The 20,497-nt window shown below is 43.1% G+C and overlaps 1 protein-coding gene across 1 annotated transcript in view; it reads left to right on the top strand.

The window, feature by feature from the left end:
• The window catches only part of LOC143718442 (membrane-spanning 4-domains subfamily A member 15-like), a 38,938-nt gene extending 19,225 nt beyond the window's left edge, over nucleotides 1-19,713 (top strand). Inside the window, exons 2-4 of the mRNA XM_077209503.1 lie at nucleotides 18,924-19,034; nucleotides 19,120-19,197; nucleotides 19,636-19,713. Of these exons, the coding sequence (XP_077065618.1) occupies nucleotides 18,924-19,034; nucleotides 19,120-19,197; nucleotides 19,636-19,713 (267 nt within the window). The remainder of the gene's footprint in view (nucleotides 1-18,923; nucleotides 19,035-19,119; nucleotides 19,198-19,635) is intronic.
• The last annotated feature ends 784 nt before the right edge of the window (nucleotides 19,714-20,497 follow it).

The following is a 20,497-nucleotide window of genomic DNA, read 5'->3' on the forward strand; positions in this document are numbered from 1 at the left end:
TATATGCCTACTGTAATAAAACATCTAACATGGTCACTACACTTAATTTGGTACTTTTTGCCAGCCCTCTCTCCTGGCTTTTGCACATTTTGAGGTTAAAACTTTTAATTAAGTTTTCAAATTCTGCATATCCTTCAAGCAATAACTCTTGCTCTGCTGCGGTAAAAAAACTGAGTGTGCTCTTTGGCCACGGTGAACAGCCAATAGCAGTGTTGCTGATCAATGTTTCTACTATCGATACATATCCCCTTTTAAACCAACGCATGAACGTGCAATTATCTCAGATAACTCAATCCAGCGAAACTAATCATAAACAACAGGTGTGTTCGAAGAACCCAATTAGCCGGATCACGATTAGCACGATGATATCATCTTGGATGTCTCATTTGATCTTGGATGTTTTAAGCAACGTACAAAGAACGGGCCCCTGGTTTCAGACCACAGCACAGAGACAGAGACAGTTAAATAGTGATACAGTCAAAACATAAATTCAGGTACTACTCGACCTCAGTGCTGCACCCATGACATGCGGAGTCACTCAAGGCTCAATTCTTGCGCCACTCCTGTTCAACCTGCACATGCTCCCACTGAGCCAAATAATTAAAAAGAACCAAAATGCTTACCACAGCTATGCAGACGACACACAGCTCTACTTAGCCCTTGCGCCCCCGTCGACTCCCTGTGCCAATGCATTGATGAAGTCAACAGTTGGATGTGGCAAAACTTTCAGTTGAAACAAAGACAAAACTGAAGTCATTGCATTTGGAAATAAAGATGAAGTTCTCAAGGTGACCGCATACCTTCATGCTAGGGGTCAAACAACTAAAAATCAAGTCAGGAATCTTGGTGTGTCTCTAGAGTCAGACCTTAGTTTCAGTAGTCATGTCAAAGCAATAACTCAATCAGCATACTATCATCTCAAAAATTTTGCAAGAATTAGATGCTTTGTTTCAAGTCAAGACTTAGAGAAACTTGTGCATGCTTTCATCACCAGCAGGCTGGATTATTGTAATGGACTCCTCACTGGCCTTCCCAAAAAGACCATAAGACAGTTGCAGCTCATAAAGAACGCTGAGCAGAACCAGAACATATGAACATATCACACCAGTCCTCAGATCTTTACACTTGTTCCCAGTTACATTTAGGATTGATTTTAAAGTTTCATTACTGGTATATAAATCATTCAATGGCCTAGGACCTCAATACATTGCAGACATGCTCACTGAATATAAACCAGACAGATCACTCAGATCATTAGGATCACATTAGCTAGAAAAACCAAGGGTTCACTCTAAACATGGTGAGTCCGCTTTTAGCTACTATGCCAACCACAGCTGGAACCAGCTTCCAGAGAAAATCAGATGTTCTCCTACAGTAGTCACATTCAAATCCAGACTCAAAACACATCTGTTCAGCTCTCTATTTAATGATTGAGCACTGTGCCACTGTACGTCCGACTGATTGCACTGTATTTTATTGTACGTCCGCCTTTTATTTTAAACTGAACTCAAATGGCACTGAGAATTGGGTAAGAGAGATTAAACCATGCTGATGGCCTGGGTCTGTGGAGGAGTAGTGAGTTTGACGTGATTAAACTCAAGGTTCTGTGGGGTGCGGACTGGATCGATTCCATTCCAAGAGCTTCTGAACAAATGGGTTTTTGGGGTGCGGACTGAAGAGGCAGTGAACCCGAGGTTACCACGTGAGTCAGTCCTAGAGCTCCTCCTGTCCGATTTTAGGGAAAAATCTGGTCTATTGGAGACGTCCAAAAGATTTTTTTGGGCACGTCAAATGAACACCAAAGATACAGTACAATCCACATGGGAAAATCTCACAGTAAAACAAGAGGCTGTGCAAAATATGATACAATGTTTTTTTGCCAGATGAGAAGTTATTTATGTATAATCTTATTACTCTTTATTCTTTTTATAACTGTATCCACTGTATGTCCGACTTATTGCACTGTATTCCTCCTTTTGATTCCAAACTGAACTCAAATAGCACTGAGAATTGGACAAACATAAAATTACTTAATTGGGGAACTTTAGAGATGAAACCATGCTGATGGCCTGGGTCTGTAGAGGAGTAGTGAGTTTGATGTTTCACGAGTTCACACTTTCATATACTTTGAGGGAGTAAGATTTTAATGCGTATTTGGCATGCTGTCCGGAGGGAGGGCTCCGAGCTCGGAATTCAGCCCGAACCCAGAGTACTCCCCCCGCATGTAAGTGTTTTTTGAAACTAGGAGTGTGGAGAAGGGGTGGTGGGGGGATGCTGCAAACTGTCAATGGATCCAGGTAAGACTGCTGAGTCTATATATACCCTCTTAACATTGATTGCTAAGTGCTGTCCATTCGTGTTAATTATCTGAACGTGCTCCTCCCGAACTTAGTTGCTAAAACTTCATTTCACGAGTTCACACTTACATATACTTTGAGGGAGTAAGATTTTAATGCGTATTTGGCGTGCTGTCCGGAGGGAGGGCTCCGAGCTCGGAATTCAGCCCGAACCCAGAGCCCTTCCCCCAATAGGCTAAAGAGCAGAGGACAGCCGCCGGACTAAAGACCCCCAAATGAGTGCCGAGATTGGCGGCCTGGCATCTTGAGAAGGGGCCTGGATGCTTGACCGGGGAGGCCCGTGATGGTGGCTCACTGCCTGGACTGACGGCCCCTGTTTGTCTGCGAACGGGGAGCAGTTGTAGTTGTACTTGCCCGGGAGATTTTCTCACACTGCATCCGCTGTGAGACCAATGCTCGCTGGACAGAAAGAGGAAAACTAAAAAGAGGAAAAAATGAGTGCTTGCCCAGGAGATTTTCTCACACTGCATCCGCTGTGAGACCAAATGCTCGCTGGATGGAAGAGAAAACATAAGTGCTCTACTGGGAAAGTTCTCACTCCATCCGCTGTGAGACCAATGCGCGCTGGACAGAAAGAGGAATACTGAAAAGAGGAAAAAATGCAGTGTGAGAAAATCTCCTGGGCATGCACTCATCCGCTGTGAGACCAAATGCTCGCTGGATGGCAGAGAAAACGTAAGTGCTCTACTGGGAAAGTTCTCACTCCGTCCGCTGTCAGACCAATGTTGTTTTTATTTTTTTATTAATTTTTTTTTTTTTACTCGATGAGGGTTTGGTGGGCTTTTTTAATGTGGAACTGGTTGGTCCTGATATAGCTTTGGAAAGCATCCGAGGACCATCTCCCAAGGGATTTAATCTGCTGTTGGGAGAGGCCTTTTTGGGCTGCTGAAGTTGCTGCCCCGATGCGGAATGAGTGACTTGAAAAATTCTTTGCTGGAATGCCTGACTGTTGGAGAACAGATTTGAGGTGTTTCTGGAACCAAAAACGTGTCACGGATTTTTTAGATTCGTCTAAAAACAGGGATTCCAGAGGAGATTTAGCCTGGGAACTTCTCCATTGTAGATATGCCAGAATTGACTGGTATGGTTGGATTTGTGAAGCGAGGTTAAAAATGTAAATAAAATGACCTTTTTTGGTTTGGTCAGTCTTACTTTGTTTAATCAAATATGAAATGGTTTCGTCGTCAATTACTGATAAGTCTGAGATGGTGGGGTGGATTTTTGAGTCGAATTTGGAAGGGTTGGCGAGTTCCGAGGATCTAAGAAAACCAAAAAAGGTTAGGATAAACATAGCGTTGAGTGTGCGAGCGGAACTGAGGGGCTGGTAGCCTGTGCGGAGGGCGTGAATACATTTGGTGAGGATGTCTAGCGTTATGGGTTGTCTGGCGTCGGGGCGGCAGGACTGGGATCTTTGAATCCCTTTAATCAGGAGGGAGGTTTGGGAATTGTTTATCTCCGCGGAAGGAGCGCCGTACATCAATTTATGGAAAAACTGGATGCCGCTCAAATAACCTTTGATGGACCCGACTTGTAGGCCCTTAATGATATTAAGGTAGGAGATAAAAGAGGTGATTGAAAGAAGAGAAAAATCAGGGAAAGGCAAGTTATAAGACACATGGAATGTAGGATTGAAGGGTCCTGGGAGATACTGCTTGGAGGATACTGTCGAGTGATGTGTCAAGCAGGGGTTTTAACGGGTGGGTTACGGGAATATTAGTTCTGAATAGCTAGGAACTGGAGTTGGGAATTGATCCGCCTCTGGAGCCAGCATCCTGAATATCTGAAACAGAAAACGAGACAGAGAGTCAGCAATTAGTTTTTTTGACCCAGGGATGTGTTTAGCAATGATAATGAACTGGTCGCAAGCTGAAATCCAGGTGAGACGCCTTAAGAGTGGCATTAGAGCGGGTGAATGGGAACGGCCTTTGTTAATACAATGCACTGTTGCTTCATTGTCGCAATGCACTAAAACGCTGCTAGTAGCCCATTCTTTTCCCCACAGGAAAGCTGCTACTATGAGAGGGTAAAGCTCGAATAGAGCTGAGGATTGAGTTATGTCCTGGAGCTGTGGTGGCCACGGAGCCGTGAACCAACGACCTTGATAACATACCCCGAACCCGATTGAGGGGGCGGCGTCTGTGAACAATTGGATGTCAGTGGGGGATGAAACAAGGTTGTTGTACAAAAAGGATAGGCCGTTCCACTGTTTTAGAAATGTTAACCATAGCCTGAGTTCGTCGCGACATACTTGAGTTATAGAAATGCGGTCTTCTAGCGAGTGGACAGAGGACGCGAGTAAGAGGAGATGTGAGATGTAGGGGGATGATGGGGCATCCCTTGCGGGATGATGCGTATTGCGAAGTTTAGATGTCCGAGCAGGGACAGGAGTTCGCGTTTTGAAAAATTTGATTTTTCAAGGAAAGTAGAAGAGACAAGGATTATTCGGTCGATTTTTTCTTCGGGGAGGGATGCTTGGAATTTGTCTGAATCCAAATTAATTCCTAGGAACTCGATGGATGTTGCAGGGCCCATGGTTTTTTCCTGTGCTATACGAATTCCTAGCTCAGAGAAAACGTTTTGTACCGTGAGGATGTGCGCGGCTGGAATAGCATTGGGAGGCGAGATTATTAGAAAATCGTCTAGCAGGTGAATGAGGTAAGGAATGGCGTAGTTGTTCGACAAGATCCAGCAAACGCCTTCTGATAGCATGTCAATATGATGTTATCAAAAATGTCAATATGACAAAAAGCTGATAGCCCTATTATTTTAGGGCTGCTTTTGCATCCGAATGTTAAACGTACTGCGAAATAATATTTCCAGAGCCAGCGAACTCCAAAGAGGTGCCATGAACCTGGATGGATAGGCATTACTTTGAAAGCAGCTGTAACGTAGATTTTTGCAAGCCAACCACCCCGACCTGCGATTTTGATCATGTCGATAGCCTGATCTATGTTGTGGTACTTGAGTAAAATTCATCGAGAGGGATCAAGCCATTTATGCTTGGGAACGGAGAATTGTGCGGGGCTGACAGGTCGATTATTAGGCGTTTTTTTACCCGAGAACTTCCTTGTAGCCACTCCAATGGGGCTGATACGAAACAGATGAAATGGAGGATTGTCGAACGGACCGATCATGAAGCCTGACTCAACTTCTTTTTTGATCAGTTTGTCTACAACTTCGGGTTCTATAAGGGCGGATTGGAGATTATTACATATGATGTTTTGGGAAAGCGGGCATTCTAAGCCGGGTTTAAAGACGTTTTTTAGGCCTGACAGCAGATAGTCGGTAAATTCGGCATTCGGCTGATGAGCTAGTTAGAAGTGCATGCGCGAAATATTCACAGGAGTCGCCAAATAATTTTTGATTTTTTATTCACAGACTTGAAGACGGACATACAATGCGAGAATGGGCGCCGCCACAAAAGCTGCAGCTGTGCATAAACCGGCAGTGCGCTCTTTGACATCTACTCGCGTTGAAATGATTACAAGGCTGCCTGCTTTCATCAAAAGCAGAGTCCTGTATTGCGCTGGTGGTTGCTGCGCGAGACACATAGCTAGTGGATTTAGCATGGCTTGTTCCCACGTAGGGAAGAGAGGATGGGTTGACCTGTGGACACGATGCGGTTGAGTGCGCCACTGACCTGCTGTTACGGGCGGGCGGACACCACCCCTAACATAAAGGAGGGACGCACACAGGCCAGCTCATGTCAAAATTAGGGGTATGTTTATTTAGTAGGTCGGTTAACAAGTACCGGGTAGGTTCACAAAATACAGACAGAGTTACAAAGGCGGAACGCTTCTGATTCCCGGGGTGGACTGCAAATGCTCCTACGACAGGCAGCACGGCAGTGCATCAATTCCGTTCTCAGGCTCTGTGTGCACCCAGGTGTGGTTCCGGAGAGCTTTTGTAGCTCAAGTATACGGCTGCGCTCAGGTGTGGCTCATCTGTAATTAAGAGCAAGGGAAAGTCAAACATATATGTAGAAACACACAGCGGAGCTGGGGAACGTAACACCCACACCCCGAAATGGTGACTTGTCGCCATACTCTAAACATGGGAAATATTTATTTTTACTCGAGCCTTTTATGTTCAGCTTCCAGGTATCTGTATAGGCCTATGAAAAAAAAAATTACACAGGAACGTAGTACTTTGCTGTATAAGGTCAACTCATAGGCAATACACAACTATGTGTAAAAAAACATTCTTTATATGTTTTATTTATTTTAGATGTAGCAAGTGTTGAATAGCTAATACTAGGGCCAAGGTCTCCTGCTCGATAGTGGAGTACCTTCGCTGGGCAGAATTAAATTTCCTAGAGTAGAAACTCACGGGATGGTTTACATCGGCTGCACCTGACTGCAACAGTACGGCACTCGCGCCTACGTTGCTAGCGTCCACAGCAAGCTGAAACGGTCTATTGAAATCTGGCGCAGCGAGCACAGAGGTAGTCAGTAAGAGAGACTTGACGTTTTCGAATGCTCGGTTACAGGACTCCGTCCATTCAAACTTAGTCAGTCGAAAAGTTCTTACAAAAACTGCGATAGTAGCCTACCATTCCTAAAAATCGGCGTAGCGCACGCCGGTCGCAGGGCACAGGGAACTCCTGAATAGCGGCTACTTTAGCCATTACTGGCAAAACATGTCCTTTACCAACTATATGCCCTAAGTAAGTGATGGTGGCTTTTCCGAATTCACATTTTGCAAGATTAATTAAAGATTAATTAATAAAAGCTCTCGAAGTTGTGTCATGTGTTCGGACCAGTGTGTACTATATAGGACTATGTCGTCCAAATACGCCTCGCAATCTGCCATTCCAGCTAAAACAATATTTACTAAACGCTGGAATGTGGCAGGTGCATTCCGCATTCCGAAAGCCATAACTTTATAATCCATAAACGCATCGGGGGTCACAAAAGCAGATATCTGTTTTGCTCTTGGTGTAAGGGGCACCTGCCAGTAACCTTTTAGGAGGTCGATTTTAGTGACAAATGTAGCCGAGCCAACACGGTCCACACAGTCATCCATCCGCGGCAATGGATAGCAGTCTGACACAGTGATGGCATTAACACGCCTGTAGTCCGTGCAAAACCTATAAGTGCCGTCAGGTTTTCCAACTAAAAGGCACGGGGAACTCCACGGACTTAGAACTAGGTTCAGCAATATTATTCTTTATCATGTACTCAAGTTCCCGTTTCAGGATAGCTCGCTTTTCTGGGTTTACTCTATATGGGTGCTGTTTAATCATGTTCTAGAATGGTGATCACAGTCGGAACATCTCCAAATAATTCAGGAAAATCATCTATCACACACGATACATCAGCTGCTTGAGAGGGTGTTAAATGTGGCAAACGATTTACAATAACGGACAGCATAGTGGAGTTTTTAAGTCGACCTTCAATCACGCATCGCGACGGAGGAGTCACCTCGTCATCATCGTCTACCAGTGAAGACGGCAATACGGGGACCTCGACAGGACCGGGTACGTTAAGGTCACACAAGCTAGCTTTAACCTCTTGACGTGTAAAATATGGTTTAAGCATATTTACATGACAGACGCGAGACTGTCTTCGCCTGTCTGGGGTTACAATTACATAGTTCAGATCCAATTTTTTTTTTTTCGACAGTATATGGTCCATTGAATCGTGCCTCAAACACAGAACCGGGCACGGGTAAGATAACCAACACTTGGTCTCCAGGTTTAAACGAACGGGCTCTGGCTTTGCGTTCATACCACGTTTTCATGCTAGATTGGGTTTTTTCTAAATTCGCGCTCTGTGTAGACGGGAGCGAACATCGCTGATAAATTGTACTGCGTTACGAGAGGTAGGCTTGCTCATCCACTGATCTTTAATGACGCTTAAAGGCATGCGAACATCATAAGCAAACACTAGTTCTGCAGGGCTGAAACCAAGTGACTCTTGCACGACCTCCCTAGAGGCCATAAGCATCCAAGGAATCGCATCTTCCCAGTTCGTACCCATCTCCAAACAATATGTACGCAGCATCGATTTAAGTGTTTGATGGTAGCGCTCGAGAGCCCCCTGACTCTCCGGATGGTACGCGCTAGAAATGTTGTGCTTAATTTGGAGCGATTTTAGGACTTGGGAGAAGACACGCGAAGTAAAATTTGTTCCTTGGTCCGTTTGAACGATTTTCGGTAGCCCCACAAAAGCAAAGAATTTTAATAGAGCCCTGGACACAATTCTAGCAGTGATTTTCCTCAGAGGCACCGCCTCTGGGAAGCGAGTAGCAGTACACATGATTGTTAATAGGTACTGATATCCACTTTTCGACCGTGGAAGAGGACCAACACAGTCAATAATTATTCTCTCAAAAGGCTCACCTACGGCAGGTATTGGGTACAACGGTGCAGGTGGAATTATTTGATTTGGTTTACCAGTAACCTGGCAGACATGGCACGTCTTACAATACTGCCGCACATCACGCTTCAGCCCCGGCCAGAAAAAGTGACGAAGAACGCGGTTGAATGTTTTAGTCACACCTAAATGACCAGAAACACCATCATGCACAATACTCAGAATTGCACGTCTATTTTCAGTCGGCATAACGATTTGTTCAATGTCGCCCCATTCATTACTTTTGTGAGGCGTCCACCTCCGCATAAGTAATCCGTCTCGGACAAAAAAAACTGAACTTTCGCTGGCACGGTCTAAAACAGATTGAATTGTATTATAACATGAAACAAGAGTAAGGTCTTTTTGTTGAGCACTAATAAGTTTCTCTAAAGACAACAATATATCTGGTTCTTTTGTTTTTCCCCTGTTCCTCACATGTACAGGACTACTGCGGCACAGAGTGGAAGTGGGTTCCAGGAGCCTCTCACACTCTGCAGGGTGAGCAACGAAACTGTCACTTAGGTCGACACCAAGAGGAGGTACTGTATCCCTCATCCTTCGAGTCTGTAACCTAGTGACAACACTGCCGGGAAAAAACTCTGGGAATTTTTGTGCGCACTTATCGGTACACTCTAGACTGAGCGGCACAGACACAACCTCTGGGGGAACATCACCACGGCACCACACATTTCCACCGGCTAGGTCGTTGCCAAGGAGAAACGTGACACCGGGGACTGGCAAAAAGTCTTGAACGCCAACAACCATGTCACCACACACCAAATCTTAATCAAGATGCACGTAATGCAAGGGACCATTGAGAAAACCCATCTCGATTCCTCGAACCAGGACACTACTACCTGTTGCAGTCTTCTCAGATAACGGCAACAAACCACGGAGTAGAGGATGACACGGGAGTGGATTTTCACTCCTGTCCCGTCCCACTCCCATAGAAAGAAATCTTGTCCCGTCCCACTCCCAGACCAAAGTTTAAAAAATAATCCCATCCCATCCCACTCCTGGTAAATTGACTCCCAATCCCATCCCGCTCCTGTTTAAACTGACTCCCGCTCCTGTACCGCTCCCATATACGGCAATTTTCGCTTGATGAACGAAGCGATGCTTGGCTGATTCTTTCCCGAATTTGCCTTGCAAGTGTGCTTCTTCAGACCGCTCGTCCCTGAATCACTTGCGTACTTGACTAAGACTAAGCATGTCTTACAAGCAGCGTACATTGTGCTATCACCGTCACATTCTACTCTCATAAACTTAATTAATATTTCAGACTTTCCGACCAGTTCTGTGAACTTAATAGACATGTCATTACTTCTGACTTTGCGCTGTAAATCATTTTTTGCCACATCGACTTCTCCGCGGCTGTTAGCTCCCTCCATCACTGCTCTTTGAATTTCGGCAGTAAGCCGTGACAAAAAGCACTGATGGCTTCTGGGACGGCTGGGTCGTGTAGTTATTTTTTAATTGCGTTACATTGTAGGCGTATTAAAAGGAAACTACAAAATGATGCATTTACTTTTTTCTTTTTTTGTCGTCTTTGCTATTGGTTGATTCCCGCTCCCGTTAACCATTTATCCTGTACCGTCCAAATCCCGTGATTGATAGCAAAGATGACTCCCATCCTGCAGGAATCCCGCGGGTCACGGGATTCCCGAAAAAATTTCAGCCTCTACCACGGAGGAGGAAAGACTGCGCAGCGCCCGTATCCCGCAAGATGCGCACAGCGACAGCTCCCTCGCCAGACACAGATACGGTCCCATTCGTCAGAAAGGGCTCGTACATAGACTGAGTTTTCTCTGATGTTAACTCAGCATGGAGGACAGGTGAAACCTTCGGAGAAGAGTTAACGAGACCCATTGGCTTCGTGGATTGTTTTTTCTTTAATACTGAACAGTAGGGCTGGGCGATATGGCCTAAAAAAAAAATCCCTGATTTTTTCACAAAAAATCCGATTTACGATTTAAAACGATTTTTTCTCTCCCTACTTAAAATCAATCTGCAGATGACAAAGAAATTGTTCAAAACAAGTTTTAACTTTATTTTGTTTTAATATTCCCTTCTGGGATTTGATCTCGATTAAAGTGCAATCAGAAACAACAAGCCAAAAAGACAAGAGGACAGGCCCTGTCTTTGAAAACAATGAAAATGTACAATTGGGATTGGGGGGATGTGTAAAAAAACAAAAAACTTGCATCACAATAAGTGTATTGTGATTGTCAAATTATTTGGTAACTAAACATAATTTTATTAAGTTTACACGTATGCTACTGTTTTTATTATTGCTTAACACAAATTTCACAATTTCAATTCAATTCTTGTGATTTGATTCTGATCTTGATTCAATATAAATTCCTTTGGATAAATAGGTACAGTAGATATATTAGGTGATTTTTTTTTTTTTTTTTTGGGAGAACAATTAACACATTAATGTTTTTTAAAAATCACCTAATGCTGTAAACATACAGAGAGCCCTGTCAGATTGTATAATTAAAGGTTAAAACCAACTCAAATTAAATATAATGCGTTTTTTTTATTTTATAATGCGTCTAACTAACATGCGTGCTATGGGTCATTAAAAGCCATCCTGAGGTAAATGTAACGTTACGTGACATATGTTGTTCTCCAGCTGTTTTATGGACATCTTTCCGCGGTTGAAAAACACTGATCGATCGATTTTATTACATCTCGGTAAGTTTGTAGTAAAGAGTAACAGATGTTCGGTTCACGTGCCGCTTGAACTGAGATCTGCCAGCGTTCTTTCACGTCACATTTACAAGCGCCAAAACGGTGTTTATTGTTTGAATTTTGTAATAAAATTGACAGAATCTGAGAGCTGAGAATCTATTTCATATCGATAGTAACCTGCTCTGTCTTGTCTGTCGGTGTCAGTGTCCTCTTTGCTTCGCGATTTTTCTCTGCGTGCGAAAATGGATGTGTGGCGTGAGAGCGTGTAAAAAGTGACAGAATTGCGTCTCTCACAGTGAACTCGTGAGAGTTGGCGGCCCTGCAGATTCAGCTTGTAGCCTAAATGTTTTCGGCGGGTGTGCTTCTGCTGCCGCAGTCTTGCTCATTTGCCATGTTGTTTGTGTATCTCTATCATGGCAATCGCTGAGCCCGGTCGGAACTACGGGAGCCCAGATGGGAGCGTCGGCAGTTGTTAAAAAGAAAACCGGCGTAAACTACACATTCGAGTTAATCGATAAAATCGATTTATCGCCCAGCCCTACTGAACAGTCTGCGATGATATGCCCCGGTTTTTTACAATAAAAACAGTGTCTATCCTCTTGTTTTATTGCACTCTTTTTCATGTCTATATCAGAGGGCACAGAGGGATTCACTTTTAAGCGAAAACGTTCTCTGCCAACGTTATGTGTCAAAACGTATTCGTCAGCAAGGATAGCGGCTTCAGATATCGACTCCGCCTTCTGCTCAGCTAGATAGGTGGCGACTGCGGTTGGCAGACAGTTCTTAAATTATTCCAAAAGAATTAATTCACGCAACTTCTCCTGACTATCAACCTTTTGTGATGAGCACCAACGATCAAGAAGGCCTGCCTTATCTCGACCAAATTCAACAAAAGTTTGATGCTCAGTTTTTTTTAAATTCCTAAACTTCTGTCGATATGCTTCAGGGATCAGCTGATAGCACCTCAGAACTGACGCTTTCACCACATCATAGTCACCGCTCTGTTCTACCGTTAACGATGAGTAAGCCTCCTGTGCCTTTCCCACTAAAACGCATTGTAGGAGGAATGCCCACGCAGTTCTCGGCCAATTTAAATTGGTCGCAACACGCTCAAAGTGTGGAAAATATTTTTCCACATCTCTTTCCACAAAAGGTGGCACAAGACGGATGTGGCGAGTGATATCAAATAAATTAGGGTCAGAAGGAGCGATACCTTCCCTCTGGGCCTCAATTTCTAACTTCCTCAACGCTAGATTTTCACGTTCATGCTCACGGACTTGTGCTTGAATGCGCTCACGGTCATACTCAATTTCTTTCTCTTTAATATCTAACTCCCTCAAACGAATCTGCAGCTGTAATTCTTCCATCGACACGGGAGATTTCTCTATAGAAAAAATGCCCTTACCCTGGAAAGCAGTTTGTAAAGCGGTTCTTACTGTCTCTTTGCTGCGTTTATCAGTAGAAGTGAGCTCAACCTCATAAGTTGCAGCCAAATTTAACAACTATTCTCTCGAAAGTTTAAAAAATAATTCAGTAGAGTGCTCTTTAACGAATGCTTCCTCTTTTGCCATTCTAAATGCGAAAAAACGCTTAAATCAAACCAAAATCATGTAATAATAAATAAATAAAAAACTCACCAAAGCAGGTTAAACTGCGACTAACTACAATGTAGCAAGTGTCTAAAGTGATCAAACGGAACGCACATTACAGGCTACAAACGACCACGAATTTTAATGTCCACCCCTAAATTTACCTAATACGCTAGTACAATCCGAGGAGGCTACACCAGCGCTCACTCAAATAGGCGATATGCCAATATATAACACAAGCTATACAACTAAACTAAAGAGTTTTCTGATAAGCAAAAATGTTGTCCAGCTTCTCTAACTAACTATATACAAAACCCCCCAAAGAAAATACTAAATATCTACGCAATCTTCAGTTGCGTACTCAGCTCGAGGCTTCCACCGAGCCCCCACCTGAGATATCCACCAAAAATAAAATAAACAGTCGAATAAACAAATGAACAGACAATCATGATTGCGCACCAGAATACTCACCAAAATGTTGTAGCCTTCAAAAGTTCCGCAATTCACACTAAACACTAAAGTCCGATTTAATCAAACTATTAATCTCGGAAGAGCCCCCAATATGTTACGGGCGGACAGACACCACCCCTAACATAAAGGAGGGACGCACACAGGCCAGCTCGTGTCAAAATTAGGGGTATGTTTATTTAGTAGGTCGGTTAACAAGTACCGGGTAGGTTCACAAAATACAAACAGAGTTACAAAGGCGGAACGCTTCTGATTCCCGGGTTGGACTGCAAATGCTCCTACGACAGGCAGCACGGCAGTGCATCGATTCCGTTCTCAGGCTCTGTGTGCGCCCAGGTGTGGTTCCGGAGAGCTTTTGTAGCTCAAGTATACAGCTACGCCCAAGTATGTGCACTGATTCCATTGAGCGACTCGTACGGCACTTTTGGCTGAGAAAAGTTTATGGTACGTGTAGAAATGCCCGCCCCCATAGGACAGCACGAGTTCGGCAATGATTGCTTGATAATCGTTCAGCCCGCGCCGCCTGTGGGGGAAGGCTAAACAGATGATTTCAGTGAAACGTGAAAAGGCGATCGTAAATTTGGGAAATAAAAGGACGCGAGATGACTGAGCGTTTGTGTTTTTTAGGGTAACTGAGAAATCACCGCAATCCACTTGGTGGTCTGATTCAGCTGCGGGGAGGAGAGACAGGAGAGATGAAAGGTCTACGTCCGTACCTGAGAGGATCTGCGCGTGGATGGATTGGGAAACTGGTGGGGATTCCATGGCAACTGCATTGGGCGGCACGGGCATCGGAGGGGCTGTAAAGAGAGAATATGGTGATTTAGTTTGTATAATAGAGCTGGGAAGGGTATAATCCGGGGCTGCGAATGTCAGCGGTGCCCTTGTGATTGGATGACCTGTTGTAGATTGAAAAAGAAAGTTAGTTGGAGGATGTGAGGGGTGATAGAAAGTAGTGTGAGCTTGAGCTGCAAGCGGAGGCGGACACGCGCTTGTTCGATTTACTGGAGCTGCAGGCCACTGGAAGTGGGCGGGGTTGTAACCTGTAGGGTACAACTGTTGACATTGTTGGGTCTGTGGTGCTAGCGGCGATAGCTTCGCGCTAGTGTCTGCGACGGGAGCTGGAGGCCACTGAAAAGGAAAAGAGTTATGAACAGCAGGAGAAAAGGACTGAGCGGCTGTGGGGAGGCCGCTGGCCCGGCTGCAAGTGGCGCTGCTGCAGCGGTGGAGGGCTGGGCCTCATCGAAAGGTGGTAGTGGACCTGCCATGGCGAAATCATGAGCGCGGCCCTGGCTCGCTGAGGGCCTGTTGCTGCGGCGGCTCGATGGGCAAAGCAAGCCACGTCCTGTGCAGGAAGACGAGGATGGTGACTGGGCAGGCGAATTTGGGGCCATGCGGGCTTTGCTCTGCCTGAGGGTCTTCTTTGGAGTTGACTTTAAGAAGACATAAAGGTCATACAGCTCCGCTTTACTCATTTTCCTCGAAGCTTGTAAGTCTGAGTTACCCAGCGCTTGCCTCAGTCCAGCTACGGTCCATTTCCCCATGGGTGGGATCGTCGGGACGGCCGAGCGGTAGGAGGAAGCTGGGGGAAGAAGATGGGAGTCTTGCCTGGGGCGGCGAAGACTGGTCTCGGCGTCTTGTTGAGCGCCGGGCTGATCGGGCCGGTGTGCGGCCGCGAGCTCAAGTGCGACGACTGGCGTAGGAGGGATGACCGTGGGACCGGCGGTGTGTGAAGGTGCATCCCTGGTGGTGTTTATGTCTTCGTCGGAAGAGGAGTTTGTCTGAGACATACCTGCTAGTAGCTGAGTGAAAAAGCAAGAATCTACTAAATGCTGCAAACTGTCAATGGATCGAGGTAAGACTGCTGAGTCTATATATACCCTCTTAACATTGATTGCTAAGTGCTGTCCACTCGTGTTAATTATCTGAACGTGCTCCTCCCGAACTTAGTTGATAAAACTTCATGTGAAGCTTTTTTTGTACTCGATGCGTCCGCACGAGCGTAAAGGTAAGCGTGGCAAAAATGACGTCATTGCGGTGTGGGTGGTCGTGCACGTTGGGTTCGCAAGACCCCATTTGGTGTGCACAGCACTTTTTGTAACATTGCGCGCTGCGCCGCATCGGAAGATGAACGACTTCGAGGCAACTTTGTCCGAGCTGGTACGTCTGTACCAGCATGTTTATGATCCTTCCATGCGGGACCATAGAGACAGTCAGATGACACAGAATTCCTGGAGAGAAATTGCGAAGACGTTGGGGAAGGAAGACGTATTTTGTCAAAGTAAGGAAAAATCTCAGAGACAGGTTTGTCAAAGCCAAGAAAAAAGTCCATGGAAGAAGCAGTGACCCAGGTGGATACAAGGACAATCTGCCGATATTAAACGAACTTGATTGGCTGTCCCAGTTTGTAAAGCACTGTGAAACCGATTCCAAAATGGAAGTCGAGGTGAGCAATATTTTTCCCTATTCAGAGAACATAGGTTACACCAGTAACCAGAGACGTTCCCAATTCAGAGAACGTAGGTTACACCAGTAACCAGAGACGATCTCTTATATAGGTTCACTCAACCCTGCGTAGCTAAGACGCAGTGGGAACGAAATACCAAACTCGCCGTAGACAGTGAAACTCGCCAAGCTAAGCGCTGCCGTAACTAGTACAAGGACCAGATAACTTACATGACTGGTTCAAGCAGACAAAACATGGGAACCTGGAGCCATGTCAAGATTAAATTACCCTGGTAGTAATCTCTATTTATCTTAAGTATTATTACATTGTTTGATACAATATTGTTTTATTTGATATTATTTAAATGTGATTTTTTATTTTATATTGGTTTATTTATTATTACCATATGTTACTTGTATTTATATTGTTTAAAGATTTAAGTTAATATTGTGTCCAGTTTGGCCCTGTAAATAAGAGGGTATTATTTTTTGAGAAAGTGTGTGCGGTTTCTTTTTCTTAAGTACCGGTTCAAGAACCATTTAAGCACCGGAACCGTTTAAAAAATACAGAGTAGGTACTGGTATCGGATAAAACCCAACCGATTCCCAACCCTACTTACTACAGTGGTCAACATTTGAAGTGGATCTTAAAAGTTTATCAAAGTTGTCCTAAGACAACAATGGGTATCATTCAAAATTAATGTATAACTCTGATGAAAGGTTTTGATCCACTTCAAATGTTGACTACTGTACATTATTGTCAACAAATGAAAGTGCATTGTAAATTGTTACCGAGCTGTTAATAAGATGAATTTATATTAAATGACATTACATTTATGAGATGTTAAATATCAATAGAGTTTTATGTATATCTTCTCACCACCATATATTTTGTTCTCATTTTAAATTGATCAGTGATTGGTATATGGGTATTTTGATACTGTTTATATAACAAGAATGAAAACACAACATGTGCGTTACGTGTTATTACTTTATTACAAATGTTGTCAGTACATATACATGAAAATAAGTACCGTAAAGGACAAAACAAACACAAGACAACACCACTGTTCAATTACTTTGTTACTAGTTTGCAACTTTACTGTAGACAGCCCCTTCTGACGACAGTTTCCTGCCAAGGTACAAGTCCCTGTTGTGTCTAAAAAAATGACTTCAGGTCATTTCTCACTGTGATTGCAGCCCGGGATGCTCGTGCAGTTGACATTCTTCCAGCAGCAAGCAAGTTGTTGTCCCCAGAAACAAGCCTTCTCCATTCTCCTGGCATCTGTTCCCCGATTGCTGTTGTACCATCTGCAAAATTTGGAGGATTGTACTTGGATCCAGGAGATGTTGCAGCATCAGTGAGAGTTAATATATTGTGAAGAGCCACACAAGCCTTCACAACATCCACAGCTTTTTCAGGATGAAACTCCATTGGCCGTCCAAGAATCCTCTAGCGTGCAGCAAGGATACCAAAGGTGTTCTCAATGACTCGCCTGGCCCGCGAGTGTCTATAATTGACACTTTACATGCATCATCCAAGTTGGCACCTGTAAAAAAAAATAAGTGAACAGATTTAAGTTAATGTTCTTTCTTACATTCTTCACATCAAATACATGTTATATTAGTTAATGTGGCACAATTTGTTTTTACCTGGATATGGGCGCACCAAGTTCACATGGAGTGGAAACCCAGCATCTGCCAGGAACACATGTGGCAGTTTGAGGTTTTCAGGCTGTGGGAGTTCAAGAGTGCCATGAAGAAGTCTGGAACCAAAAATACTGTACTTGAAAATCCCACCATCACTTTCACGTCCATACGAGCCAATGTCCACCATAGTGAAACAATACTTGGCATCACAGACTAACATTAGAACAATGGAGTGGGTTCCTTTATAGTTGAAGAAGTCACTTCCAGCATTTGGGGGTGCCTTGATTAGGATGTGTTTCCCATCCACACACCCCAAAAAGTTGGGAAAGTTCCACACTCTCCAAAATTCATGCTTGATGTCAAGCCACTCGTTGCCTTTTGGTCGAGAGACAAAATCGACCTTCTAAAGCAGTCCATATTGCTTGGCAGACCTCACTATCACTGAGACTGTGGTCGATCCCAATTTGTAGCTGGAGGCAACACATTTTTTGGCACTTCCAGATGCAAGTATGCGCAGCGTGACAGCCAGTCCCACATATATATGGGGACGTCACATCACTACTGTATTGTGTCGAGGCTTCAAAACAATCCAACACCCGTCTCCACGGTGACCCCTAGTGGTCAGAACAGTGTCAATGCAGGGCCAAACATGTATACAAACAATTTTTATAAATCTATTGCAAATTTTTGATTGAAAGTAAAATATTTCAAATGCAATTATCTAATCATCAAATAACATTATTAAGTGTCTATGTTCTTTTTTCAATTGTCAGGGTTTGTTTGTTCTATGAATGGCTCAGCTAAACAGGACAATCAGAAACTATTAACTACCATTATTCATTTAAATTATACTAATGTCTAATTAAAACATCTATAAATGTATACAATGTATGTAATATGTAAAACCCACAGACACTTGTTCATTGGTTCTCATTTCAAAACATTTCGAAACAGTAATGATGTAATGAAGCCTCTTTTACTGAAATCATGTGACTCTAGCAGTTTGATACACGTTCTGAACCTTTTATTCAGAACAAAAGATTTGTAACTGTTTCAAAGCTTCAAAGCAGTGTTTTGAAATTGCCATCACTATAAATACTGCTTTTGGATCCCCAACCTCCGTCGCAGAGCAGTTCATAACAGAGAAGAAGAATGTTTTCGAAGTTGCAATCAAAAAAATGTTTTGTTTTATCTGCAACTCAGTATGTGAATTTATGCAATGAGAGTAGCTAGATAATTTTGTAGTACAATCATAAATCCTTAACTACAGCTGTTATAACATGAACAGTATAATTTATATTCGCACCCAAAATTTTATACTGTTTTACTTGCTTTATAAAAGACTCTCTTGTCCTTCACAGACTGTCCAGATAATGATTGGTCTGTGGACTTTCCTGTTGGGAATCGTGTCTTCAATTCATGCAGAATCCATCTTTGTGTTTGGTGGTATTCCTTACTGGGGATCTTTCATCGTAAGAAACAATTAAATGTTGTGTCTTTTTTAACGTCACATTTTCCAACAGAAGCCTTGACTTTTGTCTTTCTCTCTGCTCTCAGTACATCACCGCAGGCTCACTCTGCACACTCTGCATTTCTGCAGAAAACAAACTGAATTCACCCTCAAGTTTGTGTTTGGTATGTACACAACACTTGTTATTTTTAGGGGTTTGAGCACCAGAGGCACAGGAACATTTTTGTGTTTGTACTGATTTTCTGTACTGATTTCTTCTTCCTTTTTCTGCCATAAGTGTATGGGCATCAGTGACCGTAATTCACAGTGAACCAAAATGAGTCAGGAAAAGCAACTTTATCTCCTAAATGCAACACCCAAAATAATGAAACTTAATAGACATTTTGAGAATTTGCACCAAATGTGTATTGTTTGCTGTAAAATACATTATTTTATTAAATGATAGTATCCCTTAATCATCCACATGAGCCATTGGTGCTTGGACCCTGATTTCAAGTAGTGTATTTTATTTATCATATTCCATATACTTTTCCATCTATGTTAACAAGCAAAAGTCTTTGCTAATTTATTATTCCATTTTATGTTTTTCTTTCTACCTATAGGTGAAAGGTTTACTTGGAATGAACATTTTTAGTGCTATAACTGCAGGGATTTCCTTGATCATCATTCCTAACCCTTGATCGTAATTTCATTTGATTTGACTCTAGGGCCATTTTACAGTTACTGCAAAGGTTATGGTTGTTATGATTATGATGGAAAGTATACGGTATGTCACCAACTTTTCTATTCACATTTATTTAATAATTATAATGAGATCACTGTGTGGTCAGTACAGTTATCTTTTTTTCCCAACATTTCAGAGGTAGTTTATAAACATTTTACTATTACTGATCATTTACAATTGAAGAATGTATTAACATTATACATTAATTTTAAACTCCGTCCAATTTGACCTATAAATATGTTGTATTACTATATGAACCTCAAGGATGATAGATTCTGAACAGCCTGTGTACAGATGTGAGTGCTAATCATCAATTATTTTGTCATTATTATTTCTGCTAATGTTGAATTCTCTCTCAGATTCTCTATTGGGGAATCAGTAGTGTATCACTGATATTCGCCTTCCTTCAGTTTATCATCTCCATCTGTCTGTCAGCATTTGCCTGTAAAGCTTCCTCCTGCTGTTGCGTCAAGTTCCTAAACTTTTTTTTAGTCAGCAATGGAAATTTTTTTTTTTTTAGGTAATATAATATATTTATTGAACATTTTAGTGCAAAGCATGGTAAAACATATTCACAGGAGATACCATTGAAATATCCATTAACCTCCCTGTATATACTGTATACACTAGATGTCGCCTTGGGGTTCTAAGTATCCGTCAAAACCGCCGCCATCTTGGAACAGGGGTCTTGTCATAGGAAGTAGCTAGGTAAAGCTGAATTCATGGATGATGCCGGACTT

The sequence above is a fragment of the Siphateles boraxobius genome, unplaced genomic scaffold (genome assembly GCF_051911475.1).
Source record: "Siphateles boraxobius isolate OS27281-9 unplaced genomic scaffold, OSU_SipBor_1 61, whole genome shotgun sequence".
Taxonomy (NCBI): Eukaryota; Metazoa; Chordata; class Actinopteri; order Cypriniformes; family Leuciscidae; genus Siphateles; species Siphateles boraxobius.